The following is a 27411-nucleotide window of genomic DNA, read 5'->3' as shown; positions in this document are numbered from 1 at the left end:
TTCTGGTTCTGGTTCAAGTTTGGTTCTGGTCCTGGTTCTGGTTTTGTTCTGGTTCTGGTTCTGGTTCTGGTTCTGGTCTAGTTCTGGTTCTGGTTCTGGTTCTGGTTCTGGTTCTGGTTTGGTCTGGTCCTGGTTCTGGTTCTGGTTCTGGTTCGGGGGAACCTCCCTGGTCTCAGTCGGAACTTCCTTGTTGCTGTTTGACGTCACGCCCCTCAGAACCCCCAATTAAAACAATAAAATAGGGAAATAATAACAAAATAATTATAATAATAATAAAAAATGACAAGAAAAAAATAAAATAAATTAAAGGAAGGGAAGATGGGAGAAAAGGAAGGGAGAAAAGAAGGAAGGAAGGGAGGAAAGAAGGAAGGAAGGAAAGAAGGGATGAAGGAAGGAATGGAGGAAAGAAAGAAGGAAGGGAAAAAAGAAGGAAGGAAGGGAGGAAATAAGGAATGGAGGATGGGAGAAAAGGAAAGGAGAAAAGAAGGAAAGAATGTACGAGGGGAGAAAAGAAGGAAAGGAATAAAGAAGGTAACAATAATAACAGAAATAATAATAATACCAATAATAACAGTGATAACAATAACAAAAATAACAAGAAAAAATAAATAAATAATGATAATAATAATAACGACAACAATAATAACAATAACAATAATGAAAATTGCCCACGTTGGTTCCGTGGACTTTTTATGTTGGTGTTTGATGGACTGGCGAGTTCTGGTTCTGGTCCTGGTTCTGGTTCTGGTTCTGGTTCTGGTTCGGGGGAACCTCCTTGTTGTTGTTTGATGTCACGTCCTCAGAACCCCCAATTAAAACAATAAAATAGGGAAATAATAACAAAATAATTATAATAATAATAAAAAATGCCAATAATAATAATAATAATAATAAAAATGACAAGAAAAAAATAATGATGATAATAATAATAATAATAATAATAATAATAATAATAATAATAATAATAATAATAATAATAATAATGACAAGAAAAAAATAAAAAATAATGATAATAATAATAACAACAATATTAATAACAATAACAATAATGTAAATCGTCAGCGTTGGTTCCTCTGACTTTTTTATGTTGGTGTTTGATGTTCTGGTCCTGGTCCTGGTTCCGGTGTTGTGCCAAAAAGTGATTTCCTGCCAGAATCTGATTTCTCCCCTGAAAATGGGTCTTTTCACCTGCCAAAAATTGATTGAAGGCCAAATACAGTTAATGAAAAGTTGTTTCTACATAAATATGACTTGGTCTCATTCTTGAGCTTCATAATCTGAAAATCTGACGTTTTAGTGCTATCGTTCAACGGGCTGCTGTGCGCGCTCCAGCGGCCAGAATTCAGAAGAAATCAGATTCTGGCAGGCAATAACTTTTTGGCACAACACCGGTCCTGGTCCTGGTTCTGGTTCGGGGGAACCTCCTTGTCGGACGTCCCGCCCCCCCTCACGCTCGCCCCCGTGCCGGATAAACCCCCTCGCGTCGGGAGCGCGCCCCAGTCCCTCTCAGTCCTCCGTGCTGTCATGCTGGAGACGCTGCTGTTCCTGCTGGCCAACCTGCGGCCGTCGCTGCTGCGGCCGCGGGCCCGGGACCGGGGGCGCGGGCCCGGGGACCCCCCACCCGGGGACCCCCCCCTGGGGGATCCCCCCCACGGGGACGAGCCCCCCCTGCAGCCGCTGCAGCGCGGGGACCTGCTGGAGGTCCCCCGGACTCTCTTTACGCACTTCGGCATCTACCTGGGGGGCGGGCGGGTCGCGCACCTGATCCCGGACGCGCTGCCGGCGCTGCGCGCTCCCGCGGCCGCAGACGGCCCCGTCACGAACACGCGCCTGCTGCTGGGCGTGCTGTGCAAGCGCGCCAGCGTGCGCGTGGACTCCGTGGAGGACTTCGCGTACGGAGCCGCGGTCTTGCAGAACCGGGGCGCGGGGGCGCGCACGGCGCTGCCCAACGAGGAGGTGGCGCGGCGCGCGGAGCGCATGCTCGGCGGGTGCGCGCACTACAGCCTGCTGTGGAACAACTGCGAGCACTTCGTCACGCACTGCCGCTACGGGAACGCGCAGAGCCTGCAGACGGACCAGGTGAGGGGGCGGGGGTCCGAGTCCAGGGGCGTCTGTTTCCTAGCGGGGGCCACATGGTACCAGGGGTCTCCAAAACTGTTTCCTAGGGGAGTCCGAGTCCAGGGACGTCTGTTTCCTAGGGGGGCCCGGGGTCCAAGTCCAGGGGCGTCTCCAAAACTGTTTCCTAGGGGGGCCCGGGGTCCGAGCAGGGGCGTCTGTTTCCTAGGGGGGGCCACATGGTATCAGGGGCATCTCCAAAACTGTTTCTTAGGGGGGGCCAGGGTCCGAGTCCAGGGGCGTCTGTTTTCATAGGGGGGCCTGCGGTCCGAGTCCAGGGACGTCTGTTTCCTAGGGGGGGCCACATGGTACCAGGGGCCTCCAAAACTGTTTCCTAGGGGGGGCCCGGGGTCCGAGTCCAGGGGCGTCTCCAGAACTGTTTCCTAGGGGGGCCCGGGGTCCGAGTCCAGGGGCGTCTGTTTCCTAGGGGGGCCCGGGGTCCGAGTCCAGGGGCGTCTGTTTCCTAGGGGGGGCCCAGGGTCCGAGTCCAGGGGCGTCTGTTTTCTAGGGGGGGCCACATGGTACCAGGGGCGCCTCCAGAACTGTTTCCTCGGGGGGCCCGGGACCCGAGTCCAGGGGCGTCTCCAGAACTGTTTCCTAGGGGGGCCCGGGGTCCGAGTCCAGGGGCGCCTCCAAAACTGTTTCCTTGGGGGGCCTGGGGTCCGAGTCCAGGGGCGTCTCCAGAACTGTTTCCTTGGGGGGCCCGGGGTCCGAGTCCAGGGGCGTCTCCAAAACTGTTTCCTGGGGGCCCGATGGTACCAGGGGTGTCTGTTTCCTAGCGGGGGCCACATGGTACCAGGGGCCTCCAAAACTGTTTCCTAGGGGGCAAGATGGTACCAGGGGCACCTCCTTGAAAGTGCTTTAATTTATTTCAATGTTGTGTTTTCAGGGCCACAAGTGCTTGAAAGTGCTTGAATTTTAGTTTTAAGTGCTTGAAAGTGCTTGAAATTACAACTCTTACAAAATTGGGATCAGACTGTATAGTTTAGTTATTACAAGGAGAAATAAAATCAGTTAGATGAAACATAACTAGATGTTTACAGCATGATATAATGTACATAATTGTGAATTGTGAAAAGCAGAAAAAATAATTATGAATATATATATTCCTGTAGATTTTACCCCCGGGATAAGGTGCTTGAAGATTTTGAAAATTACCCTTCAAAGTGCTTGAAAAATGCTTGAATTTGACCTTGAAAAATGTGTAGGAACCCTGAAAAAGTTTTCCTAGGGGGGGCAGATGAGGCCACTCAAATTCTTGGGGTGGAACCAAAACTAAAGGCCGTCATTACAGGATTTTATTATACTGTTCTGTTGTGGTTGACAGGCTCAGAAATACTTAAAGGAACGCCTACTGATAATAGTACTACTGTTGTTGCTTTAGTGAGCGGCTGCGCGCGCAGGGGGCCCAGACCCACGCGTGGGGCCCGCGGCGGGACCGCGGTGGCGGGGCCGCGGCGGCGGGACCGCGGTCTGCTGCTGGAGTGGAAACAGATGTTCAGGTGCGCGTGCGTGCACGAGTCTTCCAGGCTCCCATTCAACTGGAAAGTAAAGAAAAAAAACTGAGTCGGAAAAAAGTCCCGAGAACAAGAGCCGCATTCAGAACTGATGAAGATGATGATTGTGATGATGAAGATGGTTCAATTTTCAATTCAATTCAATTTTATTTGTATAGCGTCTAATAGAACAAAAGTTGTCTCTAGACGCTTTCCAGAGACCCAGAACATGAACATAAACATAAACATAAACCCCGAGCAATTATTACATAAGCAATGGCAGGTAAAAACTCCCCTAGTGGGAGAAAAACCTTAAGCCAAACAGTGGCAAGAAAAACTCCCCTTTAGGAGGGAAGAAACCTGGACCAGGACCTGGATCATAAGGGGGGAACTCCTGCCGAGGGCCAGACTGGAGGCTCGGGGACGTCAACAGCACAGCAGGCAGGTGAAAGCAGCAGCGGGTTGACCGGGGGTGGGGACCGCAGGCAGGTGGAAGTAGCAGCAGGATGACCGGGGGGGGGGGGGGGCGCAGGCAGGTGGAAGCAGCAACGGGATGTGGGGACCGCAGGCCAGCATGCAGCTCCCGAAGCCCCAGCCCAATCAGCAAGTCCCAGGTTGGGGTGCAGGGTCGGGGAAAGGTTGAGAAGGGGCAGGGCCAGGGAGAGGAGTCTTGACGGACAAACCTCTCCCCCGCCTGACCGGGCCGTTACCCTGCCCCTCACTCCCACTCCCACGCTGCAGGATCCGGTGTTGTGCATTCAGAGATGCTCTTCGCCACCGGCAGAGGATGCTGCACCATGAACAAAAGAGAAAAAAGAGGAGAAAAGGGGGGGCCAGCACAATGATGATGATGATGAAGAAGAGGAAGATGATGGTGATGAAGATGATGATAGTGATGGTGTTGAAGATGATGATGATTATGAAGAGTTCTCCTCCAGCTCTGTGTTTAAGAGACAGAAACAGTCTGGTGCAAAAGTTTGTGCCCCCTTCTGAAATCCTGTTTGTATTTAAAAACACTTTAGTTAGTTAGTTAGTTGGTTGGTTGGTTGGTTGGTTGGTTGGTAAGTTAGTTGGTTAGTTAGTTGGTTAGTTAGTTAGTTGGTTGGTTGGTTAGTTGGTTAGTTAGTTGTAGGGGTGTAACGATACACTAATCTCACGATACGGTATGATATTATAGCAGTATTTTTTTAACAACCTTGAATGAGGAACATATGACTGGAAAAAATGGTCTTTTATTTGAAAGACACAAAATACAAAACAATGCTGTAAATTTGCCCTATTGTTACAGTGTGTAATGCTTTAGGTTTTAAAGAGAATGCCAGGCCAACCATTTTCCACAAACTGAACTAAAAGTAAATGTCAGGTTTGCATTATGCATCTTCAGTTTCATACAATAAAAATATTTGGCCACAAACTGAATAGTTTCTCTCATGTATGATTTGACTTTAACTAAAATTAAATAAATAAATAAAAGTAAATAAATACATACAATTTTACATCATAAAAAGATTGATTCATGCTCACCTTATAAGTGTAAGAGGAGATTTATTTTTGTTAAGAATGTTATTTTGGTAATTCAGGGTTCATTATTTTATAAATATATTCTTTATATTCTGATGTAAATCAGGGACTATAATGACACTAGTCAGTTTATCTGTAGTGATTAGTCTGTTTTAGATTGGGCGGAGTGATACGCCACAGTACGGCACTAGGTGCTGTGTTGATGTTCTAAAATCCTACACTGTTGAGGGACATTAAAGTACACTGGAACTCAGCAGAAGTTGTCCCTGTGTTTATCCTACTCACGACCCGAAAAAGGTTTAATTTAATAAGGTAAGGCTTAACTCTACACCAGCCTTACATAAGTAAAAGTTCAGAGCTCAAAACCCCCCAAGAGTCCCGTGATCGGGACCAAAACGGGACTAGTTTCTTCTGTGTGGAGTAAGATTTTGGTCCGTAGGTCGAGGCGCGGTCGTTACTAGTCAACACAATAGATTAATATTAATAATCCAATATCACGATACAGTTTGTCACCTCCACGACACGTTTCGTGACATTTTTGTATCGCGAAATTTCGTGGCACGATATATTGTTACACCCCTAGTTAGTTAGTTAGTTAGTTGGTTGGTAAATTAGTTGGTTGGTTAGTTAGTTAGCATAAAATAAGCCTAACCTTAAGCCTCATAGCGTTGCTAGCAGAGCAGCTAGCTTCAGGTCCAAACATCACTGCTCAGCTAAGCCGGGTCCGGTTTTTACAGGTTCTTTATACGGTGGAGGAGCTGTGGGATCAAACGCGTCCAGTGAAGCGCCGGACCTGGCTGCTGGTACGGCTCGTCGCCGCGGCGATGACCTCGGTCTAACCTTGTCCCTCCTTCCTGTCCGCAGTTCTGCGAGTGGCTGAAGTCGCTGATCCGGGACCAGCGGAGCCTCGTTGCCGCGGCGACGCTGGGCCTGCTGTCCGTGCTGTGTGTGGGCGTTTCCCCGGCGACGGCCCTGCCCGCCGTCCTCGTCCCCTTCACGCTTTGGATGGCCAGCTAGGAGCCGCCGGGGCCTCCGCCCGCCGGGGCCTCCGCCCGCCGGGGCCTCCGCCCGCCGGGGCCTCCGCCCGCCGGGGCATCCACCTTCAGCTTCTCTCCACAGACGTCTGCAAGCAGAGGAAGAGCAGAGGAAGAGCAATGAACTTGCCCGTTACCATGGCAACCGGTAGTCAAACAGAGATTCTGCGTGAACGAGGTGAAACCTGAAACCTGAACGATGATGTCATCACCTAAAGGGGGAGGGGCGTCCAGCAGAGGGCCAATCAGAAGGCTGCAGGCTGCAGGGGGGGCGGGGCCTTAAAGGGAGTCAACGAAGAGAGGAAGAGAAGGTTTTGGTTCGTCGCCCTGAATGATAAAAACAGAGAGAATAAAACTCTCAACATATGAGATGAGTGCGTGTTTAAATCAAACTTTAGGCTCCGCCCCTGAAGAACGACGCTGAAATTAAACTTATACCGTGACTTCCTCTGGTCAGCGGACGTCTCTGCGAAGACGCTGGACTCTAGACAGATGGGAGGGACGTCCTCGCGACCCGGCGACCTGGCGACCCGGCGGGCGCTGTGTAAATACCTGTAGATAACCCGACCAGAAACTATTTTTTACTGTTCTGTAACTCACTCAGCTGTTTTATATAAATAAATTAAAGTGAACCAGAAATGTTGTTGTTATTATTTTATTATTTGATCCTTTAAAACCTTTAAACCTGTCTGAAGTCACATGATGATCAAGTTATAAGTTAAAAGATCAAGTCATAAGTGTGTGTATCTGTGTGTGTCTGTGTGTGCGTCTGTTTCTGTGTGTGTGCGTCTGTTTCTGTGCGTGTGTGTGTGTGTGTGTGTGTGTGTGTGTGTGTGTGTGTGTGTGTGTGTGTGTGTGTGTGTGTGTGTGTGCGCGTGTGCGTGTGTGTGTGTGGGTCTCTGTCTCCCTCTAGCGGTCATTCCTGGGAACTGCGTTTCCCGGTGAGTCTGCGGGCCGTCTCATTTCCAGAGCAGTTTCTTATTTCTTATCTTCACAAATTAATTAAATAAAATATTTATGTTTGTTTTTATCACCATTACAAAGACAAAATAGATTATTGTAAATTATTGACAAATACTTTTTGCGCCGGGAGGTACGGTGGGGCCCTGGCCGGGCTCGGAGGGCCGGCCCCCGTCAACTGGATGGCCGGTGGGGGAGCGTGGGCGTCCTTCCAGGACTGGCTCTGCTGGTCCTGCCTCCTGGCTTTGGCCTCCCCTCCCCCTCCTTACCCCCCCTTACACGACTCATACGCACATAGGCGAAGGGGTGGGGGGTCTGGAGCGTGGGGGGCATTGTCCCGCGTGGCCTGGCAGTCCCCGCCTCACGGTTTTAACAACACTGTAGACACTGCACATTCAACATTTAATAAATACATTTAACAAGGACACTTAGTTCGTGACGGGGGGTCGGTGTCAAATTGATACCCTGTCCTCCCCCTGCATTAATTACATGCACTGAACACCAGGGTCGGGAATGGGGCCCACATCATCCGCGTTCCCTTGCCGGCCTGGGATAGGTGGGTCGCGATGCCCGGGCCTGGGGTGCTACCTGGCGGTGCTGGACCCCCCTGGGGAGGGGGAAACGGTGCGTGAATGTGCGTCCTTGTCGGGGAGAATGCGGTATGAAAGGGTCCTGCCATGGAGAATTTGGGGCTCCATTGGCAGGACAACAAAATGTAATAATTTATTGATATTATTACTATACAAAGATGGTTATTAATATTATTATTATCATTATTATTGTTATCATCATTATTGTGTTTAGTATATTATTATTATTATTATTATAGATATCGGATAGATGAATGGATGAATGAATGGGATGCCTGGGTCTGGGGCCCTCCGTTGTCGGGGGGTGTTGGGGGGTTCCCTCTCTCCGGGCCCGTCTCCGGTCCCCCCCGCTGCCTCCGCGGCGGGGTGCCCCTCTGGTCTTGGAGGGCCACTTTTGTGGGGGCGGGTGCACCTGCCCGCGTCAGCAGCTGGGGCGGCTCTGTCTCTCCGGGCAGGCTGGCCCCTCGCCGGGTGGGGGTCGTTGGCCTGGAGGGTGAGGGCCTCCTGGCCACATGTCCGGCCCGGGCCGGGTGGTCGGGGTTCGCCTGGCTCCTGGTCCGCCGCCGCGGGATCCCTGGCTGCTCCTTCCCGTGTCGTGGGGGCCCCGCCCGCGGGTGGTGGGTTTCCTCCCGCCCTCTTCTCCCCTCTGTGGGGTTGCTGGTGGCCTGAGTTCCGGGTTCTTCCTTGTTGGCCTCTGGTCTCGCGGGTGGCGGGGTTGTTCCCCCCCCTCCCCCACTATAGATACACTTCAGGTGGAGCCTGTTTGGATCACACACACACTCACTCACTCACTCACTCACTCACTCACTCACTCACTCACTCACTCACTCACTCACACACATATATATATATATATATATATATATATATATATATATATATATATATATATATATATATATATATATATATATATATATATATATTTATATATTCATATATGTACACATACACACATAGCTACACATATGCATACACACATACACACACACACACACACACACACACACACACACACACACACACACACACACACACACACACACACACACATACAGCCACTTAATCATATAAATATACACACACACATACACACACATAGCCACACACACACATACACAGCCACACAAACATATACATACACACGCACGTATATACACACACACACACACACACACACACACACACACACACACACACACACACACACACACACAAATACACACACACACACACACACACATAGCCACACAGACACATACACACACACACACACACAAATACACACACATACACACACACACACACACATAGCCACACAGACACATACACACACATAGACAGATACACTGGCTTTTTCATCTGCATGCTTGCTCTGTAGTTTTTGGGGTTAGTTAGTGGTAGTTTAGCTCATACCGTGTTCGGATCTCGAGATTTGGGTCGATCGCTGCTTGTGTTTTGGTCAGCTCCGTGTCGGTTTTGTGTTATTTGTTGCAGATTTCCAGTGCTTGACGTGTGACTCCGTGTGTTCCTGCTTCCTGGATTGGCAGTGGATGTACGTGTATATATACCGGTATGTATGTGTATGCGTATGTATGCGTATATATCAGTATATATACTAAATATAGTAATAATGCACATATATATGCCTTAGGTTTATACCGGCATGGTATCAAGCATTAATACGTGTGCAGACAAGGTAAAAAAAAAGAAAGAAAAAGACAAATACTTTTTGATCGATATTACATTTCTTCATGTCAACATTATCAACTTCCTGAGACATTAGAAGATAAAACTCATGTTCATTGTTTAATTATTTAATCGATCTAAAGAGGATGAGGAATACGGGTTCATCTGGGTCCAGAGCAGGGGGTCCAGATCCAGATCAGCGGGTCCAGATCCACCACCAGGGTCCAGATCCACCACCAGGGGGCGCTGAAGTTCAGAGAAAGTTGCAGCTTTGGGTTTTTTTCTGCATCTTTCTCTCAACTTTGTGGCTCTCAGACGACAAACGTGGAGAAAAGCTGACGTAGATGAAAAGGTGGAGGAACCGGTCGGTGAATGTGGGACTTGCTGGCTGTTTGAAACCTCCGTCCTGTTCCTGCTGCAGGAACTAATCCCCCCCTCCGGCCCCTCCCATGCCCCCGCCCTCCCCCGGATCAATAAAAGCCCGGCGGGGAGACGCCTCGCCCCGAGACTCCCACCATGTTTCCTCTGGAGCTCCTCGCTCTGCTCTTCATCTCCGCCGCCGCTCCTCCAGCCCCGAAGGAGGAGAAGAAAAAGGAGGAGGAGAAGAAGAAGGAGGGGCAGGGGGCCGGGGGGGCGGAGAGCAGACATGACCTGGTCTTCAGGAGGGGGGACCTGCTGGAAGTCCCCCGGACTCTGTTCACACACTTCGGGATCTACCTGGGGGGGGGCAGGTGAGTCCAGGGAGGAGACCTGGGGGGCTGGCGGCGCTGCCATCCCATTGGTCCACAGCTGATGATGTCACGCTGTCCTTTTCCCATCATGCAGAGTGGCGCACTTCATCCCCGACATCATGCCGGTGGTCTCGGAGGACCGGCTCCGGATCCGGCAGATGGTGACCAACACCAGACTGATCCTGGGAGTCCTGGCCAAGGTACCGGACCCTGGACCGGGTGGACCAGGTGGACCAGCTGGACCACCTGGTCCAGCTGGTCCAGCTGGTCCAGCTGCTAACATCTGGGGGAGGGCAGGACGTGGGGGGGGCTGTTGTTGGTCCTCGTTGCTTTAGCTTAGCTTAGGCTAACCTGCAATGCTAATTTGCGATGCAAACCCGTAATGCTAACCTGTGATGCTAACCTGCGATGCTAACCTGCAATGCTAACCTGTGATCCTAACCTGCAATGCTAACCTGCGATGCTAACCTGTGATGCTAACCTGCGATGCTAACCTGCAATGCTAATTTGCGATGCAAACCCGTAATGCTAACCTGCGATGCTAACCTGCGATGCAAACCCGTGATGCTAACCTGTGATGCTAAACTGCGATGCAAACCTGTGATGCTAACCTGTGATTCTAACCTGCAATGCTAACCTGCGATGCCAATCTGTGATGCTAACTTGTGATGCTAACCTGCAATGCTAATCTACGATGCTAACCTGTGATACTAACCTGCGATGCTAATCTGCGATGCAAACCTGTGATCCTAACCTGCAATGCTAACCTGCGATGCTAGCCTGTGATGCTAACCTGCGATGCTAACATGCAATGCAAACCCGTGATGCTAACCTGTGATGCTAACCTCCGATGCAAACCGTTGATGCTAATCTGCGATGCTAACCTGTGATGCTAACCTGCAATGCAAACCCGTGATGCTAACCTGTGATGCTAACCTGCGATGCAAAACGTTGATGCTAATCTGCGATGCTAACCTGTGATGCAAACCTGTGATCCTAACCTGTCACGCTAACCTGCAATGCTAACTAATGTTACCCGACACCCCAACAACCGATCCCTCGGCACCGACCCAGAACCGGTTACGTTAACGGCTCAACCAGACACTCGTCTCTGTAATGAATCCAGCGCTAGTGCTACGTAAATACAGCGACAGCTAGCCTCTGCTATAGCCGCCACGCTGCTGTAAAGTGGTTATTATGGGATGTTGGTGTGATGTCACTGTCTCGTGTGTCCAGTGCGGCAGTGTGAGAGTGGACTCGCTGGAGGACTTTGCTTACGGAGCGGAGATACTGATCAACCCCATGGACCAGGTGATCAATAACCGCAGGAACCGATAAGGTCGGAGCTCTGAGACGGAAATGGTTGTGACGTGTTTTAGTCCGGGGGGGACTGAGGGTTCTGGGGGGGTCTGGGCGGTCTGGCTGGGAACCAGTGCAGGTCCCGCTCACCGGTTCTCCTCCCCAGATGTGCAGCCGGAAGGCGCTGGGTGGAGAGGAGGTGGCGCAGCGGGCGGAGAAGCTGCTGGGAGACGTCCCCTACAGCCTGCTGTGGTACAACTGTGAGCACTACGTCATGTACTGCCGCTACGGCACCGTCACCAGCTTCCAGACCTTCCAGGTAGGAACCCCACCCCCAACCACACCTCAAACCACACCTCAAACCACACCCCCAACCACACATCCAACCACACCTCCAACCACACATCCAACCACACCTCAAACCACACCCCCAACCACACATCCAACCACACCTCCAACCACACCCCCACCTCCAACCACACCTCCAACCACACCTCCAACCACACCCCCACCTCCAACCACACCTACAACCACACCTCCCAACCACACCCCCACCTCACTCTCAACCACACCTCCAACCACTCCTCCTTTTTTCCACTCTGACTGGGTCAAAAATAAAATTAGGGTGCTTTTCTCTTCCGGCTCTCGGCAAAGGCGGACGCTTTTTCTGCTCCTCTCCCTTATCTATCTGCCCTGCTACTGCTTTTGTCCTGTCTCGTCTTCAGAGTCTCTCCTTTTCACTCCTCCGAAACACAATCATGGAATTGATTAACTGGTCTCTCAGCACAATTGACCAAATTTTTGCGACGAGAAGTCAGGGGGTAAGGGAGCCCTCTTGCGACAAGACATTTTTTGCTGGATACACAATGGATTCCTGGAAACATTGGAAACCGTTGTGCTTGGCGATTCTGTCTGTCGAGGACATTGAAGATGCCTACATAATTGGATTTATGATAGCAGGATTTCTCCTAATTGGAGGGGGGATTCCTGGTCTACCGACAAACGCGTAAGTCGTTGACAGCTGCTTTGGCCCTCTCCGAGCTGCCGGACGTGGCTGAAACGATCAGCTCCGCGACCAACACTCAGACTTTAACGCTGGGGGAAAAAAGCCGCAAGCTGGATGCGATTCTTGAACAGAATTCAAGGCTGGCGGCGGTCTTTGAGCTCATTGCCAAGATGGAGAAGACCTTGGAGAAGTTGGAAGCTCGGCTTGGCGGGAACTGATCACAAATTCGTCTGTTTGGAGTCGCCATTGATGAACCAGAGACTAAAGGCAGACGGAAAATTACTGAGTCTGTCTGTTTTCTTTCAATACATTGTTGATTCTATAATCTGGCCTTGACAGAGCGGTTTGGCTGATTGCTGTAGTCACAATCTCCCTGATGGAATGTAAACAAGGTGACTCTGCCCCCACTAACCCTCCCCTCTCCCAGGAACATCTGTGGACCTGTTTTCAGAACTGACCGAGCCGTCTGATAACATCAAGGACATTGGCTGAGGAGCAGCTCTGAGCGAAGTTCATGGAGTCACCACTTACACACACATTTGCTGATAACCACACCTCCCTCTTTCTCAACGCCTTACTCGGCCCTCCCTCTTATCAGCCCCCCCAGCACAGTCTCCGGGTTTCGAGCGCCACGAAGCCGCGGCGATCACCTGGATGTGCTGTGCCCGAATTGAAAAATTTTTAATTTCACCATGCCGCGCTGTGACGACATCTCGGCACGTCCAATAGGAGAGAAGGGAGAAGAGAGAAAGTTGTGTCCAATAGGAGAGAAGGTGGAGGCTCAGCGCCGACTCTTCTCCTTGCACCGCGGTAGCACATACACATGAATGGAGTTGTGTCGGTTGCTGTGTCGACTATGTTCTCACTGCAAACGCACCGCTCAAGGTCTGGAATGGAAGCGAGCCGAGAACCTAACACCAACCTCTCCTAGGAGATCTCGGCTCGCTTGTTTTGTCCCGCATTCGGGCGCGATTGCTGTGTTCACATGTACCAAACGATCCAATCTCTAGGGGAAAACGCTCCCTGTCTCGGAACAACTGCTCCAAACGGGATAGGTGTGAAAGCACCCTAAGAAAGCATCTCTTCCAACTGACCCCGTCTGACCCTGTGTGACATCGTTTCATACGAGGCCTTTAACTTTACGAATACAGACAGGAAGTCGTCACCACCACAGGAAGTAACCTAGTGGAACCAAACGTCTCCGTCCCGTCTGGTACTTCGTCCCTTTTATCCGGTTCAGGCTCAGAGCAGAACTGGTCTCAGAGCTTCAGGAAAAGCTGAATTACACAAGAATCCCTGCTGCAGATTAGTGCCGGTCACCTCTGGGACTCGTGAGTAATCCTCGCCGCCGCGGCAGCGTGACATCACAGAGCTCCTTTGTTCCTGCAGGAGGAGGTCGGGGGTCGGGAGGTGGTTGGAGGTGGTTGTGAGAGAGGAGAAGGAAACTCACGCTCACATACAGTAACGGGGGGACAAGCAAACCCCCCCACAGACCTCAGTCCTCCTGCAGGTCCAGGTCCAGGTCCAGGTCGACGCTAGGGATGGGCGGTATGGACTAAAAAATGTATCACGATAAATTCTGGCATTTATCCCGATAACGATAAAAATTACGATAAAAAAAAATACCAATTCAACTCCACCTTTGTAACTATAAATCTATCACCACATTCAGCCCCCAAATCACTGCTCTAAAAGAATACTAAATGCTACTAAACTACACCAATTAAATTGAATTAATAAAAACCAATTAAATGAGTTATACCTGTACTGCAAAACTGGAATGACTCAAGCTCCTCGTTCTCAGATCTGACATGTTTGTTACACAAACACGTATCAACGAGAATTTATTCTTTCTTTCTTTCTTTCTTTCTTTCTTTCTTTCTTTCTTTCTTTCTTTCTTTCTTTCTTTCTTTCTTTCTTTCTTTCTGGCTCATTTCTTTCTTTCTTTCTGGCTCATTTCTTTTTTTCTTTCTTTCTTTCTGGCTCATTTCTTTCTTTCTTTCTTTCTTTCTTTCTTTCTTTCTTTCTTTCTTTCTTTCTTTCTTTCTTTCTTTCTTTCTTTCTTTCTTTCTTTCTTTCTTTCTTTCTTTCTTTCTTTCTTCCTTCCTTCCTTCACGTACGTTGTGCATTGATTTAACGCAGAACCATAAATCAGCTTTACACAAAAACGTCAAAGGGAATTTATAGTTTTTACCCCAAGATGACAAATTCTTCCCATGGGGAATTGTTTTGACGGTTTATCGTGAACGGTAAAATATCACCCATTCTTAGTCGACGCCACCTCCACTTCCAACCTTCAACCTTCAATCTAGAAACAAACTAACCCAACCAGATCCGACATGTTTGTTACACAAACACGTAATCAACGCAAATTTATTCTCTTTCTTTCTTTCTTTCTTTCTTTCTTTCTTTCTTTCTTTCTTTCTTTCTTTCTTTCTTTCTTTCTTTCTTTCTTTCTTTCTTTCTGGCTCATTTATTTTTTCTTTTCTTTCTTTCTTTCTTTCTTTCTTTCTTTCTTTCTTTCTTTCTTTCTTTCAGGCTCATTTCTTTTTTCTTTTTTTCTTTCTTTCAGGCTCATTTCTTTTTTCTTTTTTTCTTTCTTTTTTCCTTTCTTTCTTTCTTTCTTTCTGGCTCATTTCTTTCTTTCTTTCTTTCTTTCTTTCTTTCTTTCTTTCTTTCTTTCTTTCTTTCTTTCTTTCTTTCTTTCTTTCTTTCTTTCTGGCTCATTTCTTTCTTTCTTTCTTTCTTTCTTTCTTTCTTTCTTTCTTTCTTTCTTGCTCATTTCCTTCCTTCCTTCCTTCCTTCCTTCCTTCCTTCCTTCCTTCCTTCCTTCCTTCCTTCCTTCCTTCCTTCCTTCCTTCCTTCACGTACGTTGTGCGTCGATTTAACGCAGAACTATAAATCAGCTTTACACAAAAACGTCAAAGGGAATTTATCATTTTTACCGTGAGATACAAATTCTTACCGTGGGGAATTTTTTTGACGGTTTATCGTGAACGGTAAAATATCGCCCATTCTTAGTCGATGCCACCTCCACTTCCAACCTTCAACCTTCAATCTAGAAACAAACTAACCCAACCACCTCCAACCACATTCAGCCCTAACCCCCAACCTCACCTCCAATTTCTTCTAAAGTCTAGACCAGGGGTCGGCAACCCGTGGCTCTAGAGCCGCATGCGGCTCTTTATCGCCGCCCTAGTGGCTCCTGGAGCTTTTTAAAAAAATGTTTGAAAATGGAAGGGAAATATATTATATATTATTATATTATATTTTTTGTTTTAATATGGTTTCTGTTGGAGGACAAACATGACACAAACATTCTTAACATTTTCCAATGCTGTAAAAATGTGTAGAATAAATACAAAATTTCAACATTTCTGTTAACGAAGATTTGCGTCAGATCCTGGACCACACGTTTCTACCAGCATGGTGGGGTGCCCGGCTGTTTTAAACAAACCGGCGGATGTGTGATGGGCCATGGATCCCAAAGGAAAAAAAAGATAAGAATAACTGAGGAGAAAACAGGATTCAGCGTTTTTTGGACCGATTCATTCATTGCCTGAATGTTTGCTCTGTAGCGAGAAGTTGTCCAATAACAAAAAGTAATGTGGAAAGACATTTCCAGGGAAGGCGTGCTACATTTGCAGCCGAGAACCCAGTTGGGAGTGAGAGAAAAAGTGCGATTGCATTAATTCTGGAGAAATTAGAGAAGCGCAAAAATAGATCAAAGAAGTGGAATGCGTCTCCAAACTCCACTACTGCTGCAAATTTTGTTGCAGCCGGGGAGATAATAAAGTGTGGAAAACCGTTTGCAGACTTATTTGCTGACTTCAAAAACAAAACTGAGACAATACAGACTCTCTCTGCTAAGACAGTGAAGGAAAGGGCCATTAAAATGACAGGCAACATCACCATCAGCCAATCAAGGACATAAATTCAGCGGCAGCTACTCAATTATTGTGTTTAGTCGTGTGATGTGATCGATATTGAGCAAACTGCGCTTTTATGCAGGTATGTGAACTCTTATGTATTTGTAGCCAACTTAGTCATTTTGATAGTAGGCTAATATAACTAATATAGAAACATGCAGCATGTGTTGTCTTCATTCTAAGGCTGATACCAGACTTTTTCATTTTTTGCGGCTCCAGACCTATCTGTTTTTTGTTTTTTTGGTCTAATATGGCTCTAAAACATTTTGAGTTGCAGACCGCTGGTGTAGAGTCTCCATCTAGTGGTGCTTCAGGGTTCATGTTCTTCTGGGCAAAAAGATTCTTATAAACCGACACCATCGGTTATATCTGAGACTGTAATGAACGATTCATCAAAGGTCCCGTTCTTGAGCTGCTGCTGAAGCTCATTGGCCGTTCTCAGCATTGTTGCTAAGCGACCAACGTTATTGATACAGGAAGTGAAGAAGCGGGGAGACTGTTTAGAATGCAGAACACGATGCACAATGCAAATCCACACAGTACCTGCTGAAATGAAGGCTAGAGGGGCATTAATGGGAGCATTTAAAATAATGTTTTTATTTAAAGTAACTAAAGAGTTACTTTTCATTGTAACGCATTACCTTTTGGTCTAAGTAACTTAGTTACAAACTGAGTTACTTTTTAATGACGTAACTAATAACGGTAACTAGTTACTATTTTTCAGTAACTAGCACAACACTGCCAGTTTTTTCTTCTTTTTTTTCTTTTTTTCTTCTTTTTTCCTTTTTTTCTCTGTTTTTCTTCCTTTTTCCTTTCCTTTTTAATCTCAACATTTTGACTTTTTTCACAAAATTTGGAATATTTCCCCGACTTTTAGATTTTTTTCTCAAAATTTCGACTTTTTTCTCAACTTTTCAACTTTTTTCTCAAAATTTCGACTTTTTTCTCGAAATTGTAGTTCAACTTTTTTCTTGAAATTTCGACTTTTTCTCAACATTTCGACTTTTTTCACAACATTTTGAATATTTCCTCGTCTTTTCGACTTTTTTCTCAAAATTTCGACTTTTTTCTCAACATTTCGACTTTTTTCTCGAAGTGCATAATGAAAAAAGAAATCTTCCCCCAGTTATATCTAATATAGAAACATGCAGCATGTGTTTCCTTCATTCTAAGGCTTATACAAGACTTTTCATTTTTTGCGGCTCCAGACATATTTGTTTTTTGTGTTTTAACTAAAAAGTTACTTTTCATAGTAACGCATTACTTTTTGGTCTAAGTAACCGAGTTACAAACTGAGTTACTTTTTAATGAAGTAACTAATAACGGTAACTAGTTACTACAGTATTTTTCAGTAACTAGCACAACACTGCCAGGAAGTAGCCGTATCCCAGCATGCCTCACTCCTCCGTCGACCTTCACGCGGGCGTTTCTCTGGTCTCCTCAGTTCTGCAAGACGGTGAGGAATCTGCTGCTGAGTCGGCGCGTTGCCAAGACGACGGGCGCCCTGGCGACGTGCCTGCTGGTCTACGTGAGGGCGACGAGCGCCTGGTCCGTCTCGCTGGCGCTGCTGCTGCCCTTCCTCATCTGGATGGCCTCGTGAACGCCAGGACACGTGCTCGGACCAGTCATGTTTGGTTGAGAGGAAGCCCCGCCCACATCACCCCGAGGGGCGGGGCTTCTCAACACGGGGGCGGGGCCACTTATTGATTTCCTGCTTCATGTTTCCGTCTCCGATCACATCGTTTTCAGTCTTTGATGTTTCTTTCCTGCTTGATGTTGAATAAATTCTTTCCTTTCAGTCGTAATAACTTTATATTTTTCTTTATACTTTTCTTTATACTTTATACTTTATAGAATATTGTGATTTTCTGTAATGCAAAAATGTCATACATTCTGGATTCATTACAAATCAACTGAAATATTGCAAGCCTTTTATTATTTTAATATTGCTGATCATGGCTTACAGCTTAAGAAAACTCAAATATCCTATCTCAAAAAATTTGAATTTTCTGGGAATCTTAATCTTAAACTGTAAGCCATAATCAGCAATATTAAAATAATAAAAGGCTTGCAATATTTTAGTTGATTTGTATTGAATCCAGAATGTATGACATTTTTGTTGTTTTAATTGCATTACAGAAAATAAAGAACTTTATCACAACATTCTAATTTTCTGAGACAGTCCTGTACGTTTCTTTTTGAAACAATACTGTAAGTGTGAATAATCAATATTAGTCTGATCATTATCTTCATGGACAATAACATAATAAATGAGACTGAAGTTTCCACCTTTAAGGTCACGTCCTGTTTGAGTTTTCTGGTAATCTGCTGTCATCTCTAGAAAACAGTGATTCTCAACCGGGGTCCGCGGACCCCTAGTGGTCCGTGGTGTAATTGCAAGGGGTCCGTGATAATAAAATGTATATATTTTTAAAAGATCCTCTGACATTTATAGAAATAGATTAATATTTTACTCAAATGTGGCCGAGACCTTTATCTACCTAAACTACAGAAGGTCACATGACCTTCTTTTACTCTTTACAAGTGTAATTCCTTTTATTTTAATAAGAAATCTTGCTTTGTTGGAGTTACTCAAATTAAGAGCCCCCTTCAATTCTAGTAGTAACACAAAGAAGAAGAAGAAAAAAGAGGTAGATGATGATGGATCATTTAAAAAAAGACTAGGGTCCTAAGAGTTGATCACAACCTGTATGGTAGGATAGCGCGCAACCCGCGGCCGCCCTAGTGGCTCCTGGAACTTTTCAAAAATGTTCAAAAATTAACTTTTTTTAAAAAAAAAATTCTTTTTTTTCTTTATTTCCTTTTTTTCTCTTTTTTCTTCCATTTTCCTTTCCTTTTTAATCTCGACATTTCAACTTTTTTTTCAACATTTTGACTTTTTTCCCAAAATTTCGACTTTTTTCTCAAAATTTCGACTTTTTTCTCAACATTTCGACTTTTTTCTCAACATTTCGACTTTTTTTCCGACATTTCGACTTTTTTCTCGACATTGTACTTCAACATTCCCTTTTTTCTTCCTTTTTCCTTTCCTTTTTAATCTCGACATTTCAACTTTTTTCTTGAAATTTCAACTTTTTTCTCAACATTTCGACTTTTTTCATGAAATTTTGGAAATTTCCTCGACATTTCGACTTTTTTCTCAAAATTTCGACTTTTTTCTCAACAATTCGACTTTTTTCTCAACATTTCGACTTTCTCTCGCCATTTCAACTTTTTTCTCGAAGTGCATAATGAAAAAAAAACTCTCCTCAGTTATAACTAATATAGAAACATGCAGCATGTGTTGTCTTCATTCTAAGGCTGATACAAGACTTTTCATTTTTTGCGGCTCCAGACATATTTGCTTTTTGTGTTTTTGGTCCAATATGGCTCTAAAACATTTTGGTTGCCGACCCCTGGGGGGTCCACCTTACCTGCAAGGTGGCTCTTCAGGAGGTTCTGAGATGGATTAACGTTTGAACGCTGGAAGTTGTTCCTAAGCTTCCACCGAGAACCCCACCGAGATGAGAACCAGAAACTTTCTCCCCGTGGGGAACACCAGGGCTCACCACTGAGCCCCCTACTGCTCTGCTTCTGGATTTTGTCCATTTTCATTCACAAACGTTGTCTCCGCGGCTGGTGGATCCGCTGAGCGGGTTGGGAGGTGGCGTTTTCATGCCTTTTGGCCATTCGTTTACATGAAAACGAAGTTCAAAGTCACCAAAAACCATAATTTCTGAAAATTCCAGCCAAAGTGGAGATTTGCAAAAACTCTGTCTTCACATTTGCTTGTAAACAGAGGGAAACTGACATTTATGCGACAGAAACGTCACCAGCGTCATGTGTGCGATCTGTGTTTACAATTTGTTTGACCACTGTAGTTAATCTTGTCATTTGTTGTAATAATTTACATTTAATACTTTATATGCTTTATATTTAATGGTTTATATTTAATGGTTTATATTTAATGCCTTATATTCAATGGTTTATATTTAATGGTTTATATTTAATGATTTATATTTAATGCTTTATATTCAATGGTTTATATTTAACGCCTTATATTTAATGTTTTATATTTAATGGTTTATATTTAATGATTTATATTTAATGGTTTATATTTAATGCCTTATATTCAATAGTTTATATTTAATGGTTTATATTTAATGATTTATATTTAATGCTTTATATTCAATGGTTTATATTTAACGCCTTATATTTAATGTTTTATATTTAATGGTTTATATTTAATGATTTATATTTAATGCTTTATAGGGTTTATATTTAATTCTTTATATTTAATGCCTTATATTCAATGGTTTATATTTAATGCCTTATATTTAATGATTTATATTTAATGGTTTATATTTAATGATTTATATTTAATGGTTTATATTTAATGGTTTATATTTAATGATTTATATTTAATGCCTTATATTTAATGATTTATATTTAATGATATATATTTAATGGTTTATATTTAATAATTTATATTTAATGCTTTATATGATTTATATTCAATGGTTTATATTCAATGGTTTATATTTAATGATTTATATTTAATGCTTTATATTATTTATATTCAATGGTTTATATTTAATGATTTATATTTAATGCTTTATATTTAATGCTTTATATAAACGAATCAGCTTACCGGTTTGCTGTAGCCCCGCCCCCCACGTCTTAAGGACGCCGCTGATTGGTGGAGCCGGTGCGGCAAGGTGTGACGTCACTGACGTCCGGCGTTGCCCAGGCGACACTTTTTTCCCGGGGAAGTTTTAGCGGCGGAACGAGCTTCGGATTCCGTTAAAAAAACGGCAAATATCTCACTTTGAGGAGAAATGCAGCAGCACATGGGAGGTGAGAACTCACGAGAAACACTTACACTTTATATTCCGATAAGCGGCGGGGAGCAGTTCTTTTTTTAGGGAAACAAAACTCCCCGTAACACCTTTATAAAGAGCAGCGAGCGTTAGCCGCCTAGCCGGTGTTCTGCCAATTTCTGCTCCGTGCCGAGAAATGCTACTTGGTGGTTCTGCGCATGCGCACAGTCGATTTTCAAAGTTTGCATCATTTCTTGCACGATGTAAATTTGATAATATGCACAGGTGGGTAGAGTAGCCAAAAATTGTACTCAAGTAAAAGTACTGTTACTTCAGAATAATATGACTCAAGTAGAAGTAAAAAGTAGTCATCCAAATAATTACTTTAGTAAAAGTAAAAAAGTACTTGGGGAAAAAACTACTCCAGTACTGAGTAACTGTTGAGTAACGTCTGATTTATTTTTTTAACACAACCATTCAAACAGACAAAAGTACAAAATAATCATCTTCAGGCAAATTAAATCAATAAATCAATCAATCAATTATTTTTTCTTCTTTTTTTTCTTTTTTTCTTTTTTTCTTCCTTTTTTCCTTTCCTTTTTAATCTCAACATTTCAACTTTTTTCCAAACATTTCGACTTTTTTCTCAACATTTCGACTTTTTTCTCAACATTTCAACTTTTTCAAATTACATCAATAAAAAAAATTAGAATTAATAAAAAATAAAAAATAGCTTAGATTAAAATAATCTTAAAGTACATTCAAGTACTTTAATAAATAATAAAATAAATAAAATAACAGAATAAAAAAATAAATTAAGCACAAGTAGCACAAAATGTCAAGCCTTTGTACTTTTCTTTTTTAACCAGGCAGAACTAGAACAAACATGAACTCATAGAAACTCTGTGTGTGTTTGAGTCTGTGTAAATGTGACAAAACATGCAAAAACAAACATTTTTCCCAAAGAATCACTCAGTGATGTCATGAGATTGACGCGTACGTGGATAAAAGGGATAAAAGAAAAGTAACAGCTCAACGTAGCCTAATGTAGCGGAGTAAGAGTAACAGTTTCTTCTTCACAAATCTACTCAAGTAAAAGTAAAAAGTATAGTGATTCAAAACTACTCCCAAAAGTACAAATTTTCCCAAAACTTACTCAAGTAAATGTAACGGAGTAAATGTAACTCGTTACTACCCACCTCTGATAATATGGGTTGTTGAGTATTTGATCCTTCAAAATACACTTACCCATGACATGAATTGCATTACACTTAGTGAACATTATACGATAAAGAGAAAAAAAAACAACAATTATATCGCTTTATTTGATATTCATTAATTAATTAATTCATTGGCCTTTATTTAACCTGGCAGGTCATTAAGAACACATTCTTATTTACAATGACGGCCTGGCAAGACCGTTTGGGGGAAAGGGAAGTGGTTTAGGGAGTAAAACACAGTAAAATTGTAGCTCTACAAAGGTAGAAAACCATTAGGGAGCATTTTTTGGAAAAGCAGCAGAAATTGGCAGAACACCGGCGGTTGGATAAATGTATAAATGTGGGGTTTATACTCTGTTCTATCAGCTCACATTACTTCTTAGTGATAATAATGGTGTTAAAACTCGTGTGTTGGCCAGATGGGGCCACTTCAACTCTTGGGGTGGAACCAAAACTAAAAGCCATCATTACAGGATTTTATTATACTGTTGGAGTAAACAGGCTTACTCGTTTGCATATATTAATGGTTAATACCATGTTGGTAAAAACCTAAGGCATATATATATATATATATATATATATATATATATATATATATATATATATATATGTATGTATGTATATGCATTTTTAATATATAATACATATCATATATATTTAATATATCATATATATTTATTTTATTAATATGTATAGGCTTTGTATATATCTATTTTTTTTATTTTTTATTATTTTTTATTTAAATTATTTAAAAAAAATGTTATTATTAGGCTCAGAAATACTTAATGAAACGCCTACTGATGTGCATTTTGCCCAAATGATTTGGGATGAAACTCATAACTGACGATAGAATCTATGTGACCAAAACTAAAAGCCATCATTACAGGACTTTATTATACTGTTGTAGTAAACAGGCTCAGAAATACTTAGTTTTTTTACTTTCTAACTTGTCTGCATATATATTAATGGTTAATACCATGTTGGTAAAAACCAGGAATATATATATATATATATATATATATATATATATATATATATATATATGAATGAAATGTGACCGGAAAGTAGGGCTGCAACTAACGACTATTTTAGTAGTCGACTAGTCACCGACTACTGAAAAGATTAGTCCACTAATCGGATAATTAGTAATTTTTTCTTAAATTTAGTATGAGGTTGCTTTAATTATGTGCCAAATGATAATAAACACAAGAAAGATGGGTACTTCAGTGAAAAATAGATATTTTGTTCTACTTTAGTGCTGTTCATCCAATAAGTAAATAAAATGTCCTATCTAAAACCAAGGACAGGCACAGTGCTCAGTCAGTATAGACATAAATCCATGAATAAATAAACCTCTGTCCATTATTTTTCATTTTGTAAGAACAGGCAAATGTGTTATATACAAAATTAATAATAAAATAAAAATAAAACGTCTTGTATTCTCATACAATGCTCATACAGGTGAGGATGACACCTCATACAGGTGAGAATAACACCTCATACAGGTGAGAATAACACCTCATACAGGTGAGAATGACACCTCATACAGGTGAGAATAACACCTCATACAGGTGAGAACAACACCTCATACAGGTGAGAATAACACCTCATACAGGTGAGAATAACACCTCATACAGGTGAGGATGACACCTCATACAGGTGAGAATAACACCTCATACAGGTGAGAATAACACCTCATACAGGTGAAAATAACACCTCATACAGGTGAAAATAACACCTCATACAGGTGAGGATAACACCTCATACAGGTGAAAATAACACCTCATACAGGTGAGGATAACACCTCATACAGGTGAAAATAACACCTCATACAGGTGAGGATAACACCTCATACAGGTGAAAATAACACCTCATACAGGTGAGGATAACACCTCATACAGGTGAAAATAACACCTCATACAGGTGAGGATAACACCTCATACAGGTGAGAATAACACCTCATACAGGTGAGAATGACACCTCATACAGGTGAGAATAACACCTCATACAGGTGAGAATGACACCTCATACAGGTGAGAATGACACCTCATACAGGTGAGAATAACACCTCATACAGGTGAGGATAACACCTCATACAGGTGAGAATAACACCTCATACAGGTGAGAATGACACCTCATACAGGTGAGAATGACACCTCATACAGGTGAGAACAACACCTCATACAGGTGAGGATGACACCTCACACAGGTGAGAATGACACCTCATACAGGTGAGAATGACACCTCATACAGGTGAGAATAACACCTCATACAGGTGAGAATAACACCTCATACAGGTGAGGATGGCACCTCATACAGGTGAGGATAACACCTCATACAGGTGAGAATAACACCTCATACAGGTGAGGATGACACCTCATACAGGTGAGGATGACACCTCATACAGGTGAGAATAACACCTCATACAGGTGAGGATGACACCTCATACAGGTGAGGATGACACCTCATACAGGGGAGGATGACACCTCATACAGGTGAGAATAACACCTCATACAGGTGAGGATGACACCTCATACAGGTGAGGATAACACCTCATACAGGTGAGGATGACACCTCATACAGGTGAGAATAACACCTCATACAGGTGAGAATGACACCTCATACAGGTGAAAATGACACCTCATACAGGTGAGAATGACACCTCATACAGGTGAGAATAACACCTCATACAGGTGAGAACAACACCTCATACAGGTGAGAATAACACCTCATACAGGTGAGGATAACACCTCATACAGGTGAGGATAACACCTCATACAGGTGAGAATAACACCTCATACAGGTGAGAATAACACCTCATACAGGTGAGAATAACACCTCATACAGGTGAGAATAACACCTCATACAGGTGAGAATAACACCTCATACAGGTGAGAATAACACCTCATACAGGTGAGAATAACACCTCATACAGGTGAGAATAACACCTCATACAGGTGAGAATAACACCTCATACAGGTAGGGCTGCAACGATTCGTCGACGTCGACAAAAATCGATAATCAAAATTGTTGACAATGAATTCCATTGTCTCCAGACGTGTTTTTCCAACGGAGTGAGGCATCTCACTTCAATCCAATCTCTGCGCAGAGTCGCGCAGCACGATAGCGTCTCAGCAGCTGCGGGTAATAAAACTTCAAAAGTTTGGGAGCATTTTAGCCTCGATACGGAGAATAAAAAGATAACTCGCAAGGTTTGCAAAGCAGAGGTTGCTTTTCACCGGAGCACGTCTGTAATGCATTTGAAGAAAAAGCACGTTGGAGTGTTGAACGAAACGGACTCGCCTTGGTAAGATATTAAGCCTATTTTCATTTGTTAAATTAATTTGTTTCCTTCGTTAACTTTGTTTATTTCATGTTATTTATTAGTATTATTTGAGCCACTCACAGCCTACTCTCATTGCTATAACCTCAATCACATAATTGATGCGGTGCGAAAGGAGAAAAAGCTTGTGTGATGACAATGATGGATTTGACCTGGATGTGACCTATGTCAATTATCCATCAAGCTCACAATGATCATGTTAACATTAAATCAGATAAATTTGTCTGGACATTTCTCCTGCGGGACGGGAGAAGACACTAAATCAATGCATCTCTATTATTGTGCATGAATTCTCAGAGTTTTGCGGGAGCAGGATGAAGAAAACAGTCCTGCTATATCAGGGCTCTAGTGCCATCTTTCTGGTGTTTATTATCATTCGCCACATAATTAAAGCGACCTCATACTAAAAAAAATACTAATCTCCCAAAGATTCTTTTTTTCAGACAAATTCCCACTCCTTACCTTCAATCTGACAGTTTCGGCAGTTCTCCCGCCTTCCTCAAAGTTTGAGGAATCGTTTATTTTATTTGCAGCTGCGTTTCTTTTTATTTGCAGCAACACTATTAAAAGTCTTGGCCAACATCCCTCAAATGTGTCTAAAAGAGTGTAACAAGAAAAACTTCACTCTAGTACTCCATTCCTGGCTTTTTATGACAGTGTTTTTTTGCGCCGTGAAAAACGCTTCCTTTTCCCCCTTTCCTGTCAATCATTGCTCCGCTCCTCCTCCAAACCTCCTCCTCCAACCCAGCCATACGCTCACAGCGGCGTCGGAGAGTTAAGCCGGGAGCGACAGGCGAAGCATGCACGGAAAAGCAGGAGGGCGAACCACAGCAAACAATCAAAAATAAAGGCATGCAAGCAGCAGTGTCCCCTTATCTTAAGTCCAGTCAGTGGCCGCGGGTCTTCTTAGCAGTTTTCCTCCGGTGATGAGAACAGAAGAGGCTCTAAACAGCTCCGTGTTAAGCCTGATTTATGGTTCCGCGTTAAATCGACGCAGAGCCTACGCCGTAGGCTCTGCGTCGGTGTAACGCGGAACCATAAATCATCCTTTATGATGCGCTGGAGAGGAGCGGAGGCAGGGAGGTGGGTGGAGGGGGCGGTGATTTAGCGGGCCCTGACGTCACGGCCCGCCACCAAACCAGATGCGCCGTTTTTGCATAGTTATGCGGAAAATCCCAGAAAGCACACAATACACTGAATGTTAAAAGTTTGTTGTTTTTTGGGTGTAATTGATGTCAAGACACCCAACAAAACACAAAAAATCAAGAAAAATGTGTTTTTCATGTCACAATACCTATAAGAACAGGTGGGATTTATCATCACTGACTACTTACTAGTGTGCGTACGACCGGCATCCGCACGTTTGATAATTACGGATTTTTTTTTACTTGCACACACTTGCGCACGGTTGATGAATGAGGCCCCAGTCCTGCTGGTATTATGCTGCATAATGAAAGGCGTTTACTGACTAAGTTGGACATGACTGAAAGCATGATGGTGAAATCCCCCCCCCCCCCCTCCACTCATTTACGGACTGGTAACTGTGTGTCTGTTGGACAGATGGGGACACGGCGTCCAACGGAGACGGGGACGAGGACTGCGGGGACGTCCGTCTGCAGATGTTCAGAGACGAACTAAAGGCGTCGTGCGTGAAGGAG

General features: G+C 43.8%; 2 protein-coding genes across 2 annotated transcripts; both read left to right on the top strand.

The window, feature by feature from the left end:
- Positions 1-1512: 1512 nt before the first annotated feature.
- On the top strand, positions 1513-6820 carry LOC133420393 (lecithin retinol acyltransferase-like). Its single transcript, XM_061710082.1, has 2 exons — positions 1513-2079; positions 5997-6820. Exons 1-2 carry the CDS (start codon positions 1525-1527, stop codon positions 6147-6149), a joined length of 708 nt encoding a protein of 235 aa, XP_061566066.1. The 5' UTR covers positions 1513-1524; the 3' UTR covers positions 6150-6820.
- Positions 6821-9921: 3101 nt separating this feature from the next.
- On the top strand, positions 9922-18279 carry LOC133420394 (lecithin retinol acyltransferase-like). Its single transcript, XM_061710083.1, has 5 exons — positions 9922-10136; positions 10231-10336; positions 11373-11447; positions 11602-11754; positions 17815-18279. The coding sequence occupies exons 1-5, from the start codon at positions 9922-9924 to the stop codon at positions 17968-17970; spliced, it is 705 nt and encodes a 234-aa protein (XP_061566067.1). The 3' UTR covers positions 17971-18279.
- Positions 18280-27411: the final 9132 nt, after the last annotated feature.

Source organism: Cololabis saira, chromosome 20, assembly GCF_033807715.1.
Source record: "Cololabis saira isolate AMF1-May2022 chromosome 20, fColSai1.1, whole genome shotgun sequence".
NCBI lineage: Eukaryota > Metazoa > Chordata > Actinopteri > Beloniformes > Belonidae > Cololabis > Cololabis saira.
The sequence above is the reverse complement of the archived record's forward strand: the minus strand, read 5'-3'. Positions and strand labels throughout refer to the sequence as shown.